At 39.6% G+C, this 25254-nt stretch overlaps 1 protein-coding gene across 1 annotated transcript in view; it reads right to left on the bottom strand.

Annotated features, from left to right (window-relative positions):
• Window positions 1–9814: 9814 nt before the first annotated feature.
• Window positions 9815–25254, bottom strand: part of DNAH5 (dynein axonemal heavy chain 5) — a 321482-nt gene continuing 306042 nt past the window's right edge. The window contains exons 77-79 of the mRNA XM_055366994.2: window positions 20793–20945; window positions 20148–20379; window positions 9815–11622 (exon numbers count right to left, since the gene is read on the bottom strand). Of these exons, the coding sequence (XP_055222969.2) occupies window positions 11471–11622; window positions 20148–20379; window positions 20793–20945 (537 nt within the window). The 3' untranslated portion in view covers window positions 9815–11470. The remainder of the gene's footprint in view (window positions 11623–20147; window positions 20380–20792; window positions 20946–25254) is intronic.

Raw genomic sequence — 25254 nt, 5'->3', positions numbered from 1 at the left:
GACTACAAGTAATTGAAACTTTGGAAAGCAAAACAGTGGATAAGAGAGGACTACTGTATTCAAAACAGTGGTTCTCAACCCTGGCCACTTTAACAGGATGCCCTGGCCCCTCCCCCTAGTTATTTTTATTTAGTTAGACTGGGCTATGGCCTTATTATCAACATTTTTACAAATCTCTCCAAGTGATTCTCAAGTACAGCCAAGGTTAAATGCCATTATTTTAATAAATGAAAGGTTTTTATAGTAAACAAAAGCAGTAACTTTGATTGTGACCCAGTATCTGTTTATTTTACATCTCCCTTTTGTCATCTCACATGGATGGTCACTAGTTAGTAAATGAAACACATGACAGGCTTTGTTAGTCTGAACAGGCACAAAGGAAAAAGCAGCATCATTTAATAACTTATGGTGTGAATATCAGCATCAGACATCAGCATTAAATGGCATATTATGCAAACTTAGTGTATTTATGCATATCATGCAGAGAGAAATTGGAGACGTTCTAGGGCTTTACTTTGGAATTGACTCACAAGCATGTTCCCATCAAAACAACAAGAACAAAAGAAACTCCAGGGAATCACTTTGCTTCTAAATCGAAAACAAGGAGAGAATGGCATTGATGGAGATGAAGCTGGGCTTAATACCCTTATGAGGAGGAGTAAAAGGACTGTACCTACCTGTCATAGTCTGTTCAGGCTGCCTTAGCAAAGTACCATACAGTGGGTAGCTTGAGCAATATACACTGATTTCTCACAGCAGTTCTGGAGCTGGGAAATCCAAGACCAAGGCACAGATGGATTCAGTGTCTGGTGAGGGTTCTTTTCCAGTTCATGGATGGTGCCTTCTCTCTGTGTCCTCACATGGCAGAAGAAGCAAGGGGTCTCTCTTGGGCCTCTATTATAAGCCCACTAATCCCATTTATTTAAGGCCCTGCCCATGACCTAACTATCTCCCAAAAGCCCCATCTCCAACTACCATCACACTGGGAATTTCATCATATGAATTTTGGGTGGACCCACATATTCAGACCATAGCACCACTGGTCCTTAAGCGTTCCTCCTAAAAACATGTTGTCACATCAGGTGGTGGCTGTTCACTGTCTCTCCTCTGTACCTGAATTGACCTGTAACAGGAGAAAGAAACTCACCTTGGGTGAGCCCTCCTTTGTCCTGGGTACTTGCAACTTGTTTGTCTTTATTGTTCATCCCAACAACCTCACAAGGAAGGTACCATATCGTGCACCCATTTTGCAGATAAGGAAACAATGCCTCAGAAATGCTAACCAACTTTCCAAATAAACCCAGCTAGTAAATGGTGCATACAGGGTTTGAACCAGTCTCAAGTTCCAAATGCCCCTTTTTCCCTGTCACCCTGCCACCTCCCTGGCATGATACTAATCAAGAAAGGATGTGACCAGGAAGCCAGCTGATGAGAAGTATCTCTGAGAGGAGGAAGTTTTCCAGGTGGGACACTCCAAAGCCTAGGGTTACTCACACTCCTATTCCCATGCGTTCCAGATGATACAAGCCACCACAAGGTGATCTGAGCTAGGCAAGGAGTTGGTAGGCATACTAGAACCCCTAATAGAGCAAGGCAGGAAGTAGGGGCTTGAGATGACAGTGGCGATGGCGGGGGTTGCATATTAGCATCTGAATCTAGAACTCTGAATCACTTTTTCCCACGGACATTTAATTACAGGGTAGCCTGTGTGTTTATGATTAGTGGCACGATTATTTATAAAGGTGCTCATGGTTAACAGAGCCTTTAGTGAGCTGGCTGGGGCCTAAATAATGTGACTAAATAGGGGTGACTGATTAGGCCAGGAGATTCCAGGTTTGGGGCATTCTTAAACTTTTTATTTGCGGCAAAATATTATTAATAATAGTTCTATTAGGCCAGGATTAATTTGAACCTGCAGCTTATGACATAGTCTCATGTATGAGATGCAGATCTTTTAACATGTGGTTAAATTTGAAAGACAATCTGTGGTGCTCTCTAGGTCAACCATTGCCCACATTGCAAAGATAAGCTTCAGTGAAAATGATGGCTGTGTTTTCTGAAGGGCAAAGGAAGAGTCTAGGCCAGCAAAGAATAGCAAGCAAAGATCTCTTTGAGCCCAGCTCTCTATCTAAATACAAGTAGTCCTCCAAGGGGCTCTCATCTTAAACAATTAGCAGTTTAATCTGGGAGGTGTCAAGATTATGGCTGAAGGTGGCAGCAAGGTAGAGGAAAGGGTCTTTTTACAAAGACACAATCTGAGGGTTTTACAACTAGGCAAAGGTCTGTCGCAGTCTGTATAAACTGAAAACAACCTTGGAATTTTTATGAGAGACTGCAGACCTCATTCTGAAGCTCACCACTAGCAGGGACTGCCTGCCACGGACTCTATCCCAGTAGAACCATGAAGACATCATTGCAGCATGATACAGACATACATCATAGGCAACTGTATAAGGCTCTGGTGTAATATTTCTTCTATGAGATGTATTTATATCAATTGTGAAGAGGCTGGCATGAAATTATATTGCTAAGGTCTATTTAATTTCTAGACAATGCTGCATTCTCTTTTATCATTCACCTAAAGAGATGTAAATTTTCCCAAAATAAGCTAGTTGATTTTGTTCATGCACAAGCATTGATTTTAGAAGATATTTTCTATTAACAATAATATACTTACATCTAAATGCAAACAGGCTAGCATCAGAGAACAAAAAAAATTAAATTTGCAAAAACTCTATATTTCTAACATTAACTTAGAAAGTTTCTCTCAGTATTCCACACTCAGCTCTAATTTATCAGTGAATTTTTCATCCTTGTAAGGTACCAATACGGGTCAAATAATGTGTTCTGCTCTTTTCTACTGAAGACTATTGATAGACTTTTAGCATGAGAAAAACAGATTAGGGAAACCAACAACAAGCAATACAAACCAAAATAAGCTAAAGCAAATATAGATATATTCATTCAATATAAGCCAAAATAAGCTAAAGCAAATATGGATATATTCTCCAGCCAATGCTCAATTTTCTGATTTCTAATACAACTAAAATATCTAGAAAAAATTGTTTCTTAGTAATATGGTTCAACTTATAACAATCATCTTTTTAAAAGCCCCTCATTTGTACCATTTATAAATCTTTGTTACCTGGGTTACCAGGTATCAGGGGATATCATATGTGAATTTCAATGTATTATGTCCCAGAAACACTAAAAACATTTTCACTATTGCTAGAATAGCAAAAAGTTTCATTGCTGCATGCAAATGACCACTTTTCAAATGATAAAACACTAAAATGTTTTATAAGCTCTTTTCCTAGAGGTCTCTGGGGATTTGCCTTAAGTATTTGCATAAATAAATTATAAATGGATCCATCACAGCTGACTGCATTGAGTGAGGTGAAACTCAAGAGTGAATTTTAAACTGTGCTCGGCAATAAAGAGGAGTGTTCAATATCAGCTGCAGCACAGGTTTTGATTCATAATCCTTCACAGGTCTCTCCATTCCGTGACTTTCCAGGTAGTCTCTTCGGTGTCCTTCATCACATTTAATCTTTCTCTCTTCTCAACTACTCAGAATGAACACTCTATGTGGTCTTATTAAAATCGACTCCTGCACAAAGTATTGGGGAAAACTTAATTGGCCTTCCAGGGTAGCGTGTTTGTGATTACGTTTGATATGAATTCTGTGCATATTAGCCTAAGTGAAGAAATAAATGAAGAAAGGTATTCCAGTGATCATAAAACATTACTAGAACAGGGGCAAAGCATCATGCTGCCCAATGTGTCTTGGCTCTGCCCACAAGATGCACAGCAAGGAGCAATAATGTATTGCCCAATGAAAAATACCATTTGGTATGCAAATTAAAGAGAGGACAAAGCTTCTGATCTTGGCCCTGCATCCACCCAACATAAACGCAGACTTGGAAACAATTAGCATGCCTATTTGCCAATAGAGCCTTGGAAAACTAAATGGAGTCCTAAATCAGACAGACACTAAGAAGGCAGAGAAAGAATACTCATTAGCCAGGTCCACACAGTGGTTTTATGGGTGTTCCTAAGAGAAAAGAGCTGATAGGACTTTCAGAAGACCTCAGATAAAATCCTTTAAGCCATTGACATTATAATATTAGATCATAATACTGTTGGCACTTTGCAAGAAAATTCTGAAATCCGGGGGATGAAGAAGCCATTTTTAAAAGGCTCATTTGAGGAGTTTTGAGTTTAATTCATTGTCTTGATCAAGGGTTATTGCTAATAAACAAATTCTAACAGTGTCTGAGGAAAAGAAACATGAGGCCATTTATCCGCCACTGCATCCCACCCTTGAACGAAGATTCTTCACTTCAAGTTCCTTCCCTCCCACCTGCTCTCTATATTTTCTTTTTTATGCAAATGAAAGGAGAGAGTAGAATTCTGTCTATAAATACTATTTACCTGGCTGCTCAGATTTATGGTTTTCCAGGCTGAAGACCAGAACCAGAAAAGCCCCTCAGGGTGCAGATCAGACAAGCAACACATTCTACTCTTGCATAGATAACATTAATTTTGTTTAAAATGCAGCACAGAATAAGTCCCATCATTTAAGACAACTAAGAACATGTTTGTAAATTCGCAGTTTCTTAGCCAAATCTCATATCTGATTCTAAAACTGACCTTGAATCCTTCTTATCCTCCTTCACGGGGGATATTTACGGAAACTTGATATGCACATGTTGGACGTAGCAGATGCCAGTCAATTGACCAGAGCACATAAACCTCAAGAATACCACTAGATTTCCTCCTCATGTTTTCAAAACCGACTGATTGGTTTATTGGTTTTCCAAAGGATTCAGACTATGGAAAGCCATATTGTGAATATAAGTGTACCACTTGTTTATCCTTAAGAAGCATTATTTTGATGTGCTGACAGGGGCTACTAATCAACAGTGATCAGTTGCGTAGTTTTTAAAAATCACTCCTAATACTTGCAAGAGAAAATTATTTAAAATGTAAAAGCAATTATGCATGTCATCAGGGCCATTTTAGGAAAAAAAAAATGTGTACTGCAGATTTTGGGGAGAGGATTGTCTTTCAGACAAAATTACTCATACATATGTTTTATTATTTATATCATTACTAAGGATCTTCATATTGAAAAAAATTCAGAAACTATATTATCAGTATGCACTCACATACCTAGGTTTTTTTTAATTTTTGGGGGGTACATAGTAGGTGTATATGTATTTATGGAGTACACGAGATATTTTGATACACGCATACAAGGTGTAATAATCACATCAGGATAAATGGGGTGTCCATCACCTCAAGCATTTATCCTTTGTGTTACAAACAATCCAATTATACTCTTCTAGTTATTTTAAATGTGCAATTAAATTATTATTAACTATAGTCATCCTGCTTTGCTATCAAATACTAGATCTTATTGATTCTATTTTTTGTACTCACTAACCATCCCCACTTCCCCTAGTTTTATATAACGCTTCATCTTTGAACAAAAATTTATCACTAATAATGACATTGATGCTGTATATTTTGTCTAAACTATAGAATCCTACAAGCTACTTAAGCATAAAATTTGTGGCTGTCTCATCAGTTCTCTTAATACTGAATTCTTTATAATGAGATTTTTTCCACTGCAAATGGCATTTAACAAAAAGTACTCCTCATTCCAATGACTTAGAAACACATGATTTCCATCCACCACTACTCCAAACTGGCAGCTATCATAATAAGGTGTGAAATTTCATTTTAAAAGCAGCCCTCCACATCACTCCACATCCCTCCACTCCAAGTCAGGTTTTCCTGTCACCCGTCCTGCAGATACTGTGCCCACTTTCTCCCTTTAGGGAGCAAGAGGCCAGTCCCCAGCGCTTGGGGGTCGGAGATGTTTTCCTTTACTCCTTTAAATCTAAATTTAGATGTCACCTTCTCAGAGCTGCTTTTCCTTATGGTCCAATCAAATTAAGTCTCTCCAGGCAAAGAGTAGAGACGTTGTTCGAGGACACTGGACCCTGGCTAGGCTTTTTCCACTGATGGTGACATGGCCTCACTAATGCTGAGGTGGTTCAATGTTTGCCAACATTCCGTTAAAGATGCTCAGAGAAGCCAAGGTATGCTTCTATGGAATGGTGAAATAAGCCCCATACATAAAAAGACAGTTCTTTATGAGACAAGACTTTCCTTTTAGACTCAATCAATTCTGGAAGGACCTTACCTGCACAGAGAGGGTCACCAGAAGCTGTGAGTTGCACAAGGGAACAAGGGAACCAGAAAACCACAGAAAAGCCAGGCCAGGATGTGCAGCAGCTGCTCTGGCTCAGGGGAGTACCTCCCTGCTATTGCATGCATGTCCTCAATAAAAATAAATGTCATCTAGGAAGAAGAGAAGTCTTTGAATGTTCGCACCACAAAGAAATGATAAATGCATGAGATGCTGGATATACACATTACTCTAATTGGATCATTACACAACATAAATATGTATCAAAACATCAAATTTTACTCCATAAATATGTACAATTACAATGTGTCAATTAAAAACATCAATTTAAATTTAAAAAATAATAAATGTCAAGAGAGATTATGAATATGTAAATTAGCTTCGTTTAATCACTCCACATTGTATACATATATCAAAACACCACATTTTACTCCATAAATGCAATATAATCAGTTAATCAATTAAAAATATCAATAAAACAGTAAAAATAAATGGTGACATTGTAACATGGCTTCTGCCTGATAGTGGTGACACAACTGATGTGCTGCAGTCTCCTCTGTTATTCTCATTCATGACGTCCAGTATTTTCCTTCATAGCACTTAATGCACAATCTTTATATTATCTTCTAGACACCTAATGTACATCATGTTATATAACCATAAATTTAGATTATATATAACTACTGATATGGTTTGGGTTCTGTGTCCCCACCCAAATCTCATCTTGAATTGTAATCCCCACGTGTCAAGGGAGAGACCTGGGGGTAGGGATTGAATCATGGAGACAGTTTCCCCCATGCTGTTCACAGGATAGTGAGTTCTCACGAGATATGATGGTTTAAAAGTGTGACAGCCCCCACCCCTTCCACCATGTAAGACGTGCCTTGCTTCCCCTTGGCCTTCCACCATGATTGTAAGTTTCCTGAGGCCTCCTCAGCCTTGTGAAACTGTGAGTCAATTAAACCTCTTTTCTTTATCAATTACCCAGTCTCACGTAGTTCATTATAATGTATAAATGAACTAATAAAGAAAATTGGTACCAGGAGTTTGGGTCACTGCTGTAAAGATACCTGAAAATGTGGAAGCAACTTTGAAACTGGGTAATGGGCAGAGGTTGGTACAGTTTGGAGAGCTCAGAAGAAGACAGGAAGAGGTGGGAAACTTTGGAACTTCCTAGAAATGTGTTGAATAGTTTTGACCAAAATGCTGATAGTGATGGGGCAATGAAGTCCAGGTTGAGATGCTCTCAGATGGAGATGAACTTATTGGGAACTGGAGCTAAGGTCACTCTTGCTATGATTTAGTAAACAGACTAACAGCATTTTGCCCCTGCCTTAGAGATCTGTGAAACTTTGAACTTGAAAGAGATGATTTAAGGTATCTGGCAGAAGAAATTTCTAAGCAGCAAAGCATTTAAGATGTGACCTGGGTGCTCTTAACAGCGTACGGCCATATGCATTCACAAAGAGATGGTTTGAAATGAAAACTTATGTTTAAAGAGGAAGCAGAGCATAAAAATTTGACCAATTGCAGCCTGACCAAGTGATAGAAGAAAAAAAATATATATTTTCTGGGGAGAAATTCAAGCTGCCTGCAGAAACTTGCATAAGTAAAGAGATGCCGAATATTAATAGCCAAGATAATGGGGAAAATGTCTCCAGGGCATTTCATAGATCTTCATGGCAGCCCCTCCCATCACAGGTCTGGAGGCCTAGGAGGGAAAAATTGTTTCATGGGCTGGGCCCAGGGCCCCACTGCTCTGTGCAGCCTTGGGACATGACACCCTGCATCCCAGCTGCTCCAGCTCTAGCCGTGGCTAAAAGTGGCCAAGGTACAGCTCAGGACACAGCTTCAGAGGGTACAAGCCCCAAGCCTTGGCAGGTTTCACATGGTGTTGGGCCTACAGGTATGCAGAAAACAAGACTTGAGGTTTCGGAACCTCCACTTAGATTTCAGAGGATGTATGGAAATGCCTGGATGTCCAGGCAGAAGTCTGCTGCAGTAGCAGAGTCCTCATGGAGAACCTCTACTAAGGCAGTGCAGAGGGGAAATGTAGAGTTAGAGCCTCCACACAGAGTCCCCACTGGAGCACTGCCTAGTGGAGCCATGAGAAATGCACCACCATCCTGTAGCCCCCAGAATGGTAGATCCACTGACAGCTTGCACTGTGCACCTGGAAAAGCTGCAAGCAATCAATGCCAGCCCGTGAAAGCAGCCACAGGGGCTGTACCCTATGGAGCTTCAGAGGTAGAACTGCCCAAGAACTTGGGAGGCCATTTCTTGCATCAATGTGCCCTGGATGTGAGACATGGAGTCAAAGGAGATTGTTTTGAGACTTTAAGGTTTAATGATTACCCTCTTGGGTTTTGGACTTGCATGGAGCCTGTAGCCCCTTTGTTTTGGCCAATTTTCCCATTTGGTGCTTTTGATTTTACAGGCTCACAGGTGGAAGGGACTTCTGTTGTCTCAGATGAGACTTTGGACTTGGACTTTTAGGTTAATGCTGGAATGAGTTAAGACTTTTGGGGACTGTTGGGAAGGTATGATTGTGTTTTAAAATATAAGGACATGAGAGTTGGGAAGGGCTGGGGTGGAACAATATGGTTTGGCTCTGTGTCCCCACCCAAATCTCATCTTGAATTGTAATCCCCACATGTCGAGGGAGGAACCTGGTGGGATGTTATTGGATCATGGGGGCAGTTTCCCCTGTGTGGTTCTCATGATAGTGAGTGAGTTCCCACAAGATCTGAAAGTTTAAAAGCGTGTGGCTGTTCCCTTCACGTTCTCTCTCCTGCTCCACCATTGTGAAGATATGCCTGGTTCCTCTTCATCTTCCACCATGATTATGTTTCCTGAGGCCTCCCCAGCCATACAGAACTGTGAGTCAATTTTAAAACTCTTCTGTTTATAAATTAACCAGTCTCAGGTAGTTCTTTATAGCAGTGTGAAAACGGACTAATACAACTACATGTGTACCTGAATAATTGCTATATTCTGCATCTATTCCTCTCAGGTGAATTCTATGAGATTAGGCACTGTGACTGGTTTTTTTTCTTTCACCATTGCATCATCAGTTCAGCAGAGAGTCTTCACAGGAGGTGCAAAATAAATATTTTTTAGTAAATCAACATTGGGACAGTTGAAAAAGACTGTTATATGACTCTGCAATGGTACCAAGCCCCTGGCTGTTTTTTCTCCATGTCTAAGACCATCAGAAAGCCTCTCCATTGCAGGAGAGATTCATTCAATCAGTCCTCCCTTGCCTACCTGACTGTGGAATGCCCAGCACCTTTTGGTGGGAGGAGCCCGGGTAGGGGTAGGTGGCTATGCAGAAAGGGGCCTCACTGACTCATCACTGCTTCAGGGGCCAGCCATGTTGAATTAGTTCCTAAAAGTTCTTAGTTGTTTTCATGGTCTTTTTCTACTTTGGGTCTCCAAGACTCATGCATGCATACTAACAGATGTGTATCAAAAAATCATATGAATGACACATTTTCAAATTATTTGATAAAAAATCCAGTCTTGAAAGCTTATTTCTAGATATTTAGTGCCAATTACCCCCTTTTCTGATAAACAACAATTATGAATGAGGCATTTAGTAAAAACATTTTATTAATTCCCATGATATTGACATTTTCATTACTTGCTTTTCAAAATGAAATGATTGTTTCACCACAATTCACACAAATCAACTGATATACTAATCCACACCAAAAGAAAGAACTCACAAGAAAACAGTATCATCTAAGATGGTGGGAGTCACAGGAGCCACTCAGTCCTAACGCTCATGATCATGAGCATGAAATAATGATCCTGGTCCACAGAATGAAGCCCAGTGAGAGGGACCCACACTTGTCTTCCGGTATCCACCTACCAAAAACCGTTTATCCAAAAAAATGCAGTTATACAGATCCAGAGCTAACCAAAAGTTTGTAAACCACAATTCTAATTTAGTACTGACTATATTTTCTAGTCAATACGTTAGATGAAGAATTATTAAAAACATCTAACCAGAATTTAAAGAAAAATATGTGAAAAGTTCCTTCGATAATGTTTCCTAATTAATAAAAGTCCATAGGAAGTCCCTACGCACCGTCTAATATTTCTACCCTTTTTTAATTTTTTCTCCTGATCATCACATTTTTTCAAGCCAAATATAATTCTTGCTATCACATCTGTTCTTATTTTTCTATCTTGCCATCTAATCTTTGTCCGCATGCAAATATATTTGCTGTTATAATCACAGTGTGCTCAATATTTTGTAAACTAAATCTTTCACTTAACAGTCTGGGTCTACCATTTCATATTACGGAATCTTCAAAATTGTTTTTTATGGTTGCCAAATATCTCTTAATTTCCTTAACCATAGCCTGACTATTGCATATTTATGATTTTTCCATTTTTTTCTGTTATTAAATGCAATTTTATATAGACTGTTTTCAGTCTTTTAAATTGTTTCCTTGATATAGAGAAAATAAAGATCCAAGTGTGTGAATATTTTTATGGCTCTTTCTGTATTTAATCATTTTACAAAAAGGTTGGGTTGATTTACGTTGCTCCAGCAATTTGTGAGTGGATCAGTTTTACTGAGAGCATGCTATGATTTACTTTTAGCTTTAATTTTTATTATAAGAATTATCAATTAGTATTTCATTATTAATTATAAGTAGGCTTAAACTTTGTTCTACATTTATTCTCTATGTTTACATAAATTTTCTATTTACATTCTTAATCCATTCTTCTATTCCCTTCTATTTTTTAAAAGATATTTTTAATTGGCTGCTTGAAACACTGAAAATAAGTCTCTTAACTTGACCTAAATACAAAAGGCAATAAAAGCAAAATCAGCACAAACTTGCCCTGTTACCTTCAAGAACTTGGCTGTTACCAGGCCACATTAACAGAAGAATAATTCCTCCCAGAGAAATACTGTCTGCTTACCCTAGTCAGTCTTCAAAGCGAAGTAAGAAGAAAATGCACTACTGTGGATTTGAGGGCCACACTTCATTAGGATGCTGTAAATTTACTTTTATGTCACTAAATAACATTTTCAACAAACTCAGACATTGGTCACTAATGATGAAACAAGTAAAATATAAGCATCCAATTAAGGAGTGGGGAAAACGTATGCAGCTCATTAATTGCATAAACGGCCTAACATACACTGTCCAGCAGTCATACAGAAATAAAGGTTACAATAATTTAGATCTTGCATTTTCCAAAGCATTGGGTGGGGACACTCCCCACATGTTACTTGACATCACACAGAAGGGCAACCCCACGGAGCACCCAGTGTTCAGGGGTCTGGGCTGTCCTGAGGTCCACAGCGGCAATGTAGTTCAAGTCCGTTCGAACTGGCTTCTTATAGATGGGACAGGAGTAAAACCGAGGATCTCGTAAAGCTACAAAAAAACATAAAAGAAAAGAACTTGGTGAATTTTCCACTTTAGAGCCCAAGGAGAATGCAGAGCCATGCTTCTGCATTCTGTAGGTCATTTCAAAAACAGATGGGTTTGGCTGAATGAGGGACATTCTTTCTGAGGTCAGGCAATCCCTAGATGTGAGGCAGATGCTCCCACATGGTGCCAGCAGATGTGGCAAGACACCCAGACAGCCTCTGGTGGCCTCTGCTGGCCCCTTGCCCTGAACCATGGACAGTAACTCATGCCCACATGCTTCCTCTCTCTCCTTTGCACCTGTCCACTCAACATCCCCTCCACCTGTTCTCCTTCACCTCCTCACCAAACCTTGAGCACACACACATCTCACTTCTACTCAGGCATCCAGCACCAGTGGGCATTACTTTATTATTTCAAAATCTTCAACCCTGCAGGCCATAGTCTACATCACATTTTAAATCCCAGGACAGAGGGTGCCTCCCCACCCCCCAGCTAAATCAGGTATTGTGAATTCTCCATATATGTAGAGAAATAAAATTGCTGGGACGCAGAGAGTAATGGCCCAATTCACCTCCCTGAGATTCAGTCTACCTTCTGGAGTAGAAGAATAGATGCAGTTTCCAAAATGACACTGCAATAAAAGGCAATCTATGTATGTCCATCCTTCAGAGATCCTTTCTAATACATCCATCTCCACCCATATGATCCCTTTCTCTCCAGCCTTGGAAACCCCATGCTCAGAGACAGGTCCAGGTCTGTGGGGACTGAAACTTATACAATTCATGAGGGCCCTCTTTAAGAAAAGGAGTAAAATTTATAAATAAAAAAGTAGGCTTTGGAAGGAGACTCTGCCTGTGAGCAGCCTGGGGGTTTAAGCCTCATTAGCTTCTTATGAAATCCACTCTGCCCACAGCAGTTTATCTGCACATCTCCTAACATGCATCTCAGGAAATAGTATATTATTTAATATTCTCTTCCAGATTATACATTTTTTGAGGACAAGAGTGTGTCTACACTCATCCCTGTACTCTTCTGGAAAGTCAATATTATAAAAAAATTTAAAAACCCTCACTTAACTATTCAGGTGAAATCACATTTAACTAAGAGGATGCTCTGCTTTTGTGAATTAATGTTACAAACATGGGCACTGAAACACATCAGAGTTATTGAATTTATTTCTCAAAACTGACATGCTCAAAAATTTACCTTTTCCAGAAAATTACAGAAGCAAGGCACTATCAGAAACTAAAGTCTCATTATTTGATCCAATAGAACTTGTAACCTGCTGCGCCCTGTGTTTTTACATATCCACTATAAATTCAATTAATTGTATTAGAAGAAGTGAAACATTTGAATACAATAATGTTATACATAAGTTTCAATATAAAATAAATAATCCTAAAGCAGCGATTCTTAACCAGGGACAATTCTACTTACGGAGGACATTTGCCAATATCTGAAGACATTTTTGGTTAACACAACTGTGGGCTTGCTGCTAACATCTTCATGAATAGAGGTCAGGGATGCTGCTAACATCCTATAATGCACAGGACAGCTCCCCCAAAACAAAGTTATCCAGACCAAATATGTCAACAGTACCAAGAGAATGAGAAACCTTCTTCTAAAACAACAAAGATATTTTATAGTATTTTAAAATTCTGTGTTTCCTTAATCTCATGAAATTAATCATTAGGAACAACCTAAAACAATGTGATACCTAATTTTTAAGTCTGAGTATAATTTTTCCAATTTCTATGCATATATCACTAGTGATAATAATTAGGCAAATATATATGAAAAATTCTGAACAAGTAAATGAATGACAATGAATCATGCAATACAGTTAACACTAACTATACTCACTGATATAGTTAAATCCTTTAATCCTAGGATCCTTAAACATGTAAAACATATAAAAGTCATTCTTCTTGCTGCAGATTTGATTAACCATTTTATAAACCTTGAAGTAAGCCTTTGGTGGCTTACATCTGAACCTCATGATAATTACAATAATTACAACTTGAGAAGTATTTGACTACTTGGATTTTAATCCCAACAGAAAAATGGAGGGAAAAAATAGCATTCTCTTCAATAAGCAGGTAAAAATAATTTTCTGAAATATTTATCCAATTCTATTTATTTTTAATTGCTTCAGAGCTGAAGGTGCTCATGCCAAGTCACAGCGTGCAGCAAATTTCTGCGGCAGGATTAGAAGCCACTGAAGATATAATTTCATAGTGAAAACGTTGACAGATGCTAAACAACTACATAAGCAGATGATTCGAAACCATCCCCCTGCTTAGACAAATAACTTTGAAGACAAAAATAAGCATGCTAGGTAGGTAGAACAAATCAACTAAGTATGTTTAAAGCCTTAGGGTTCCAGAAGGAGGAGGAGAGAGAAGAGGTTGTGCAAATTGGCAAGCCATACCCTTTAGGATCTTAAAGGTTTTAATAAAACACCTTGGGGGAATTTCATTTTCTGACTATTTAACTTCCCTATCTATCTTGCATTTTTCATCTACATGTGAGCATACATTCCATATATTCCTTCCAACATCCAAAATAATCGTTACATAGAGAGTCTCTATAGAATCGTTAAGTCATTCTTTTATTTAACCACCCTTTTGCTAATAACATTTAAATTACTAAACAGTTCACTCTTAACATACACTATTTCTTTCAATCCTTTAAAAAGCATGTGAGCTAAGCATGTTAATAAAAGTAACCATTGAAAAAAATATTTATTATATGCTTCCTATGTACATAACATTGTCAGTTTAATTCTCTCAATAATCCTATATGATGGGTACTAATATTTAATCATTTTACAGATTCAAAAACTGGAACAGAAAGAGGTGAGTTGTCCAAGATTAGAGAGGTATAGTGATAACTGAGAATGAAACCTAGTCAGAATGGATTCGTGGCCTCTCCGCTTCATCTCTGCAATACTTGGGAAGCACTATGCATGTATACCTCTGCCTTTGCAGAAAACATGAAAATGAAATGGACAGAACTAGAAACCTGAGTTCAATTTGTGGCATATTTGAGATGCCTCCAAAGCCACGTGACTAATGACTAGGATGTTAAAAGCCAGGAGAACAACCCGAGTATTCTGGCCCTCGGCTCACAGTCCTCTACCGGTGAACAGGGGCACAAGCACTTTTCAGCCTGTAGCATGATGGAGGGAGGTATGGGGAGGGAGAGCACCATCCGCAGAGGGCACTCCCTGTGCCCTCCCACTGCCTACAGTCTACCTTAGCAGGTACCTGAGAAAAATTAACTCAGGACTTCAATATTCAAGGGAGCTGTCCTCATTTTGAGTTTAGCTGTCCTCATTTTCAAGTTTCATCCCAGGCACTAAGAGGACATGTAAACACAGAATCTCAAGTAGAAGATTAACCATGGGAATTCCCAGAGGTTTGCATATACCTCACGACAAACAAATGTGATTGTGATACCAGCTTTCCCTGTCAGTAGCCAGGAATCAGGGCAAATTACCCAGTGTCTCCAAGCCTTAATTTCTCCATCTGCAAAATGAGGATGATAAATTTGACAGGGTTGTTGTAAAGATTAAATAAGTTAACACATGTAGGTGCCTGGTATAGTATAATGCCTGGAATGTAGAAGGTGCCTAAGATAGAGATGTTATTCGACACTTCTTTATCTCTCAGTCTCCACACACGCATACACAGGCACACATACATACCCACACATGCACACGCACATACACACACATGCATCTACTTACGCAAGGACCTTTTCACTAAAACAATTTCCCAGACTCATGTTTCCCATGACTTTAACAGACTTCCAGGTTGACAAGCTGACAGTGGATTAAATCCTGTGGGCTCAGGAGCCAGGAGGTGTCTACCCCTGGTCACCACATACGGCTATCCCCACCCCAGTCCCAAATCTGCACAGTCTCAGGTCAGAATGGGTCAGACGGTGTTCTTAGATACACTTTTTCCTTAGCAGGAAATAACCGTTGAGACCTCTCTTGCACCTGCTTAGCGACCAGAGGTACGTAGAAGGCTTGCCTCGTCCCTTGCAAATGTTCCAATCACGGTTTTCCATCACAGCAGCTACAGCTCTGAAGTTCATTGAGAATCATCAATCTGCTCATATAATAAATCTGTGAAGACACATATCTTTCTTCTATCTGTCCTTTTCAGCTTCCTTTGAGAATAGAGGATCTAGACAGTGTGTGTGTGGCTTTACCCTCTTGGTGAATTTAGTACTATTTGAATGACTTTCCCGTGATTTTCTAGCAAGAAACATGATTTCTTTTTCAAGTTTCAGGGTATATCACTCAATTTTTAGAATTAAAATAAATATCTAGATTTCTTCTTGTAGAAAACAAACCAGTCCTATATCTATATTTTAATGATTATTTAAATCGAAAAATTTCCTTCATATTAATGTAAAAACTGTTAACTATAAGAATTCCAATTTTTAAATGCTGCACTTTGGTCATTAATGATGCTACACACCCCTTTAAGTCAATTAGAGCCCCGCTCAATTATCAAAATTGAGTAAAAATTAAATATATCGCATGAAAGGGGTAACAGAATGTTAGTTTTCCATCACTAAAGAAACACCTCTTCAACAACAAAGCTATTTGGCAAACCAAGTTTCCACCAACTCTTACTGAAATCAAAAAAGGAATAAAGAACTAAAGTTTTCTTTTAATACTTTGAAATTAGCCCCTTTTTCCTTTGCTTATTTTATTTTCTCCCTTACCTGCTGCTAATGAGCATCACCACTGGCTAATACCCAGCAGGGTGGGTATAGTTCTTCTATAAAAATCTGTTCTTAAATCATAAAGAATTGCCAGTATTATAAAATTATTACTTTATTACTACCATGCTGAGATGTTCAATGTCAAATTGCCATGGATTTTTATAGTTTAGTCACAAGAAAAAACAGGAACATGTAACTCAACTGGAAAAAGGTTTTTATTTCATTTTATAAGGGAAACATTTTTACAATATGTTGACTAGATGCAATGATATGATAAAGCAATTTTTCTAAAATACTATTTTTGGCTAAAGGAACACTTGATTATTATTTCTATAAAATAATTACTGTCCCAAGATGTCACACTACCCTAAGAACCAGTAAATACAAAGCCATAGGCAGTATGCTTGCCTAAGCCCAGGTAGACACATTTATCTTTTTAGATTCAACTAATACATATTGAACTACACCATGTGCCAAGCAGTGTGCTGAGAACCTTCGTGTTCCTAATCTGATGCTCAACTCTCCCCTTCACAGGCTCTTCTTCCTTCATGCTTTAAACACTGGTCCCCTCCCAAGGTAATCCTTATTCCCTTCAACAAATCACAGCCTCTCTAGCTTGTTGTCCTCAAAGCAAAATCATTTCTCTAGCAAACTTTTGTAAAGACTAAATGAGACATGGTGTGAAATCCACCTTTAAACATTCTCCATAAATATCATTTCTCTCTTCCAACTCCCCCATTTCCACGTCTACCTGAAGAACCTCCTTCATGTGGAAACTTTGTTATCCACCTACACACTGCTAACATCCAGCTAACCTGGACTGGATCTGTCTTCTGAATCCTAGAACTAAACTCTTCATCAAACCCAGCACATCCATTACCACCTCATGACTTTCCACTCTTGCCTCTGCTCCAGGATGTTAGCATAGCCTCTTTCTATCACTTGGATCTCAGCTCAATATTTCTCACAGAACTCCTAAATTATCTTACACTCAAACCATGTGTATGGCTTGAATTTGTCCCCTAAAATTTCACATGTTGAAAAATTAATCACTGGTGCAACCATATTTGGAGGTAGAGTCTGATAAAAGGTGATTGGGTCAAAAGGGTGAATCCCTTATGAATGAATTAATGTCATCATCATGCCAGTGAGATAGTTATTGCAAGAGTGGGTTGCTATAAACCAAGTCCAGCTCCTGGTGCCCCTCTCTGTCTCACATGCTTACTTCTACCTTCTGTCTGTGACCATGAAATGACCCTCACCAGATGGTGGCATCATGCTCTTGGACTTCCCAGCCTCCAGAACCAGAAGCAAAATAAACTTCTATTGTCTATCACATGGCCAGTCTGTAGTATTTTGTTATAGCAACAGAAAATGGAGTAAGACACCATGCATGTGTTTTTTGCAGAGAAACAAGAAGTATCTGAAATCAGTATGTTCATTTCTAGTCAACTCTCATTATACACAGTAGTTATGTCCTATAAAGTCACCATGAATATTGAATTAAACGTCAAGCCATTTCTCCTAGGGGAAATACAGGGTTAGTTTCCTGCAAGCCTCTGGTCACAACATTTCCATCATGCAGTCAATACATAATCTTGCTTTATGTGTGTTTCTGTTTAAGGATATCTTTTTAATATATATGGTTGATTTATTACCATTGCACTGAAGGCCAACAGCACTATAACTAATGCCTGAAGTCACTTTGTCCAACACGTGTTTTCTCCATAAGGCACAGCCTTCTTGTGCTCAGAAACAGCAGACTTAAACACTACACTTGGGGGCCATTTTAAATAGGAAAAAGTACCCCCCCAAAAATTGAAAAACATAGTACTAAAGAGACAACAAACAGGACACTTAGTTGTAATATGAAAGCTGGAACAAGAAGACACAGCCTCACCTTGTTTGGCCCCAGCTAGAAATATGTATGTCTGGCAACTCCAATTGTTTGCTGCTTTGCACATATTTGTGAATGACCATGTGAATGACCATAAAAGTGCCATTAGTATTGATTTGGGGGCTACAGAGAAATTTCAGCAGGTAGGCAAATTCACAAATACAAATCTGTGAGTAACAAGGCCCAACTATATTTGTTTCTTTTATGGCTATCACCCCTGTTTGCGACTCAGCTCCACGAGAATGGGAAGCCTGTTTGGTCTTTTCTCAGTGCTGCAACCCCAGCACTAGGGCAGTGTTTGGCAGATGGTCAGTAAGTAGTTACTGAATGACCAAGCGAGCTAATGCTATTTCCCTCTTCCACGAAAAGTCTAACTCCCCATAACTCTCATTCTTGTCCTCCAAAGCACATCTCAAAAGCAATCACCCCTAAACTCCTAGACATCTTCATGTTTTCTTTCTGAGCACCTCTTTTGTAACATGTATCAATTTGTATTTTCATTATTTACTTACTATGGGTCTCCTTCACTAGACTGTGAGTCTCTGGGAGCTGGATCTGGTTCATAATGATCTTTGCATCCCTAGCACCTAAGGTTATGGCTGGTAACTATTAGACATCCAGCAAATGTTTGCTTAAAAAATAAATACTTGGGGCCGGGCATGGTGGCTCATGCCTATAATCCTAGCACTTTGGGAGGCCAAGGCGCGGGCAGATCATGAGGTCAGGAGTTCGAGACTAGCCTAATCAACATGGTGAAGCCCTGTCTCTAGTAAAAATACAAAAATTAGCTGGATGTGGTGGTGCACGCCTGTAATCCCAGCTACTCAGGAGGCTGAGGCAGGAGAATCGCTTGAACTCGGGAGTTGGAGGTTGCAGTGAGCTGAGATTGTGCCACTGCACTCCAGCCTGGGTGACAGAATGAGACTCTGTCTCATATAAATAAATAAATAAATAAATAAATAAATAAATAAATAAATAAATAACTTATAGTTCATAAATTATTTTATCCCTTTACTTGTTAGAATATTTTGTGCTTCTGTCATAAAATCAGTACTTCCTTGGGATCCACTATCATGGCTAGAGTTTATGGTTTATGTTTCTAAAACGAACAGGGAATTCCCTCGTGTGCTGAAATGTGGTTATTGCTGTAGAGATGTTAGCTGAGTGAAAGGTGACAAAAAAAGCCTCCAGAAAACATCAATCCAATAATGGAAAATAGTTTAGGCATTTTTAGACTTGTCAAGTACAGCTTTGATAATTTTGTTTAATTAGAATCACGTGTGTACTTCACAGAAGTGTTATCACATTCAAAGACTGAAGTAAGAACCCAGTATTTTACCATTAGCTACAGGATTAAGCCAAATGCCTCTGAATTCAATCTAGAATTCACTGCCTGGTTCAAACCTCCAAGTTGGTAGAACCACAGCCTTCAACTGAGCCCTGTGCAGTCTTATCTAGAAAGTCTCCTTACCACAGCCTACCCCACCACATTGTATATATTCTTCAAAGCTCAGTCCAGGCCCAAATGCTCCTGAGACTCAGGTCCTGCTCACTTCATCCCACTGTTATCTCACTCTCCTTTCCCATGCCTATTAATTATGCCAAACATTTCTTTCCTATCTCATCAGCTAATATTTCATGAGTATCCACACATGTTAATCTGCTTTATTAGATAAGCAAGTACTATCTAGAACTATTGCCTCCTCAATATACTCAAGAAAGTGCCTAGAGGTCAGTAAGTCCCCATTAAACATGGGTGTGAATGTAAAGCTAATTGATAAGAGAGTAAAATCTCTACTACATGATAACAAAAATGATGAAATCCTGTGTTGATAATGTCATCCAAACAAACAATGCGAGCCCTTACTGAAGGTACAAGACAACTTACTATTGTTTTCTGCATAAATCCTTATGACAGGCATCAACTCAAAGAGCACTTTTGGCTTTGATTCAATGAGTTTCATGTTCCTCTTGTCCCAGCCAGCACCTTCAAGATATAAGCCATAGACATAGACACCCTCTGTGGGAGGGGCAGAAATGTCGTCCTTCATCCATTTGGTGACTTCATTGCAAAGCACCATATTGTCCAGAGCCCAGCCTTTGTTGGCCCGAGTTATTTCCTATTCAGGGCAGCAGAAGATGAATGGAGCGGTTAGAGGTTTGTCTTAATAGAAAGAGCATAACAATAATGAAAGCTTGGCTCCGAATCATTCCAACTCAAAGGAAGTACAATAGTATTTAAAGAATTAGCAAGATTCCCTCATAAAAAAAAATCACATCCTAATTGAGCTATGTCTACTTTAAAAAGAAATACAAAATCAACTCAAATACAAAAATAAGAAATAAATATTTTGAAAGTCGAGCTAGCAGCCTGAGAACAACTGGCTGGGATTTATGTACATGACAATGTAACTGCTAGTATCAAAAAGAGACAGTCATTCTCTGTCTTATTATAGTCTTTAAAACTATAATGACAGAAAATCCTGTGGAGGAAAATTATAATAACACAACGGGTGCAAATCAGAGCTCTTACCTGTCGCATTGCAGTTAAAAATCCCTGGGGGTTAAAAAAACCTGTCATCCAAAAGCAGTGAGGTCGGCCATTGAAAACCCACAAGGTAAACTGGCTGTTTCTTTCTATAAGTTCAGTAAACCAGAAACCCAGTGTACTAGAAACCCAAGAAGCCTGCAATGAAGACATTAAAACAATTAATTGATGTAAGTTTAATACTGCAGTGTAAACCAGCTATGTTCACTGAAAAAAAAAAAAAGATGAAATATCAATTTCACTTTTATAATGAAAAAAGTCCGTAAGTCATGAATTTTCCCTGGATTCTGGCATAAGTGTTTCAAATTATTCTTTCTCCTTAATAATAGTAATGCTGCTAAGATATGACAGAATATACTAGTCGTCACATGAACATCCGATAAATTCACAGAGCTGTTCAAGATATCTAATGTCAATTGAATCACTTTCCATGTACCAATATATTCATCACTGATTCTGCTGTAAAGGAATCAAAACAATTTATTGGATTAAATTTAAAGGCTTTCCTCATTTTTCCTTAGGTTACAATTTCAATCTATAACACATAAAAAAGGATTTTTATTCACCTAAATATGCTCATGGCCTTATCAAGATAAATCAACACTTTAAAACAGATCCCATGGATAAGTTGTAGAAGACTTGCTACACTTAATTTTAACGGGGTAAACAACAGTTATTTTCCAGAATGTTTATCCCTTTAGAATACATTTTTATTTCCTCTCTTGAAGGAGCAAAAAATGGAAACCCGAGACTCTTTATCATCCACAAACTCTTTGCATTTATTGCTTCTGACTTTCTCCCTGAATTCACCTGTGGAGCTTCCATTATGACAACTGGCATGAATATGTCATTAATGTCATCAGCAGCAGCAGTGTAAGGTATCTTCAAATCATAGATTATAACATTTTACTGTAATTGCAATATTTTATGTATGAATAAATGTAGTAATCAACCTGGGTATAACACTTGAATTTCAAATACCTTAAGAATTAATTTGCCTATTTTTCAAGTTATTGAGATTCCAAAGTCTGATAATAAGCTGAGAAGAATAAAAACCTGAATAAAATGATCATAATTTAAGAATTAAATCACTCATTGTCTGCTATCTTTATAGGTCTGTTAACCAAAAGAGATGTGTGTTTATACTACATTCGGTCTGAGGGCAGAGGGAGCCGCTAACGAGAGAGTGCCCCTGACAGGGATTCCTGTTCCAGAGCCTCCCGGGTCCTACCGAGGTGGGTGATCTGGTTTGGAAGGGAAGGAACTCACAATGGCCAGTGATCTGTAAGAATCTCCCTCTGTCCTTGGCAATGAGAGGAGGCAATTCAGATAGAAAACTCTCTGGCGTGGACAATGGATTTATTAAAGATGAGAAGGAAATAAAGGGGTCTGGTCAAAGCTGATTCTGAGTCTCTAAGCTATGTGATGAGAGGGATGGAGGGTGGTGTCATCAAATAACATGGAGAAGACAAGAAGCAGCAGTCCTACTCACTATATGCTGCCTGCAGAACTCACCGCCTTGTAATCTGCTGAAGCCCGGGATGACATACCTGAGGCTCAGCACTAAACAAGTCCTACCACCTTCCCATTTAGCCAAGTAACCTACAGAGGCCAACCCTCTATCCTCCCACCCACCAACCTCATGTCTGTATGCTGCCCTCTCTGTGCAGCCCCCAACCTGACGCAATCCCCCTCTGTCCTTGGCAATAAGAAGGGGCAAGCCTCCCTCCCAAGCCTTTCCACTCTACCTTCAGCATCTTCAGTGCCATGATCAGAAAACTCTTCTAGATCCTCCAGCTCATTCTGGAACATTCTCTCCATCCCTTCCCTTAACTGAAGTCTGCCCCCCACCCCACACCCTCTACCCAGGACAGACTGCTTCCCTCACAGCCTTCTCCAAATGTAGACTACTGCTTTCCTCATACTCAACAACCCTCAGGGCCAGGAGAAGAGGAGGTGACCTTGTCATTTCTGACTGTTATTGTCAGATCATCACGCTACATCATTCTCTTCCTTTGAGTCTCATGCCATCTGGACATACTATCCTTACCCCTTCTTGTTTCTATCACCTGCTGGTCACTTCCTCTTATTCATGAAGGAATTTGGCTCCTGATTTACTCTTCTACTCAATCCCCCAAATAATCATGAGGATAATGACTATGATAGTGTTAGTGGTGTTGGTGGTGGTGGTGATGGTGGTGGTGATGCAGTTTTGCTATTAATAATCACAAGCACTTACATAGCACTGGCCACATGCCAGGCACTGTTCTAAGCACTTCACACACATCAACTCATTTAATCCTCACAATAATGCTAGGAATTATATAATGCTATTATTTCCCTTTTACAGATAAGGAAACTGAGGTACAACAAGGCAACTAGTGTTCCCCAAGTTAGATAGCCCATAAGAGACATGATTTGAACCTGGGTATTCTGGCCAAGTAAGTGCATACTCAAAACCCATAGACTACCTTTATTTACTTTCATTAATCATTCTAGATGACTTCAGCATCCATGTGAATGATGCATTTAACATCTTATTATCTTATCTCATGACCCTCTGCTCTCTAATGACCCTGATGTCCATTCCATTTCATTCCTCTGCTCCCATGCTCTCATGTTAAATTTTGTCATCCTCAAACACTAGCCTGTTGGGAGGTGCATTTTTTCCACTCCTATATTTCCTTCTATGGGGAGAGAGCTCCTTTCATATAACATTCCAAGATCCTTGACCCTCTCATTCTCCCCACTCCCAGGAGGTAAAGAAATTCATCTGGTTTCTGGCTGTTTCAGAGACACATTCTGCTCATCAGATGTCCCATGTGCCCCCTATACTTCTCAGCCTCACATGCAGTTAGGTTGGGTCCATGGCTCTAGTTCTGATCTACAGACTGTGAACGAAAGTGGCATGGGTCACTTCCTAATCCAGAAAGTCTAGACCTGGGATGCCTTGTCCATCTCCCTTCCCTCTGCTGTGATGACTTCAGAGGCCACATGCTCCAGGTGGTACACCTCCCAGATGACAAGGCCTCCACAATGAGGGTCCCAGAGTAACTGTCTGGACCCAAGGATGCACCCAGCTGGTAAGGGGCATAAGGAAGTAGGGTGCAGCTATAACAGCAGCTCCTGAAGTATGATCAGTGGCTTGGCACTAGGGCAGCAGCAGGTTGGAGAAGCCATAGCAGCGGTGGAAAGATAGAGATACAGTTAGGAAGCCCAGCCAGCCAGCCCCTTCTGCTTTTATTACTGGGGGTAGCAGGGGGAAAGGGACCACACACTCTCTTCTGCTCCCACACTCTCTCTTCTGCTCCCACACTCTCTTCTGCTCCCACACTCTCTTCTGCTCCCACACTCTCTTGTGCTCATGCACACTCTCGCTTCACAGGGAAGTCTCTGTAGAGGAAGCTGTCTAGTGTAGTGCTGCTGGTGGGTAAGTCTGTCTGATTCCAAATACTGTTTTTAAAACCCCAAAACTCACCTTCCAGCAGATGGAGGCCACATTGTTCAATATCAGCTTTATCAGTAAATGTTCTCTAATCTGCACCACTCCTTTTCTGCCATTTAATTGCTTTGGAATTCAGGCGGAGAAAAGAGCTAGTTATTTAGCCGCCTTAAGAAATCCAACATGCACCACCCCCTTTCCACATTCCATTCTTCAACCACAACCTCCACTTCTAGTTCACTTGTTCAAGGACAGTCCTTTGACCTAAGCATAGTATCCGGTTCTTTGGTTCCATGATTTTCACCTCATCCATAAATTTTGTCCCATCTCCATTATGCTAGGTGAAATAAGCCAGGCACAGAAAGGCAAACACTACATCATCTTACCTATATGTGGAGCCTGAAAGAGTTGAACTCATAGAAATAGAGAGCAGAATGGTGGTTACCAGAGACTAGAGGGTGGAGTGAGGAGGGAGGGAATAGGAAGTTGTTGATCAAAGGGTATAAAATTTCAGTTAGATAGGAGAAGTACGTTCAAAAGATCTATTTTACAACAAGGTGACTATAGTTTATAGCAATAGACAATTTTTTTTTTTTTGAGAGGGAGTCTCGCTCTGTCACCCAGGCTGGAGTGCAGTGGTGCGACCTTGGCTCACTGCAAGTTCCGCCTCCCAGGTTCACGCCATTCTCCTGCCACAGCCTCCTGAGTAGCTGGGACTACAGATGCATGCTGCCACACCCAGCTAATTTTTTGTATTTTTTTAGTAGAGACGGGGTTTCACTGTGCTAGCCAGGATGGTCTTGATCTCCTGACCTCGTGATCCGCCCGCCTTGGCCTCCCAAAGTGCTGGATTACAGGCATGAGCCACTGCGCCCGGCTGCAATGGACTGTATTCTTGAAAATTGCTGAGAGTGGCTTTTAGGTCTGAACCACAAGAAAATGTTAATTAAGTATGTGAGGTAATGCCTATGTTAATTAGCCCAGCTTAGCCATTCTACAGCATAC

The sequence above is a fragment of the Gorilla gorilla genome, chromosome 19 (assembly GCF_029281585.2).
Source record: "Gorilla gorilla gorilla isolate KB3781 chromosome 19, NHGRI_mGorGor1-v2.1_pri, whole genome shotgun sequence".
Taxonomy (NCBI): domain Eukaryota; kingdom Metazoa; phylum Chordata; class Mammalia; order Primates; family Hominidae; genus Gorilla; species Gorilla gorilla.
Note: the sequence above shows the minus strand (reverse complement) of the source record. Positions and strands in the feature narration are given on the sequence as shown.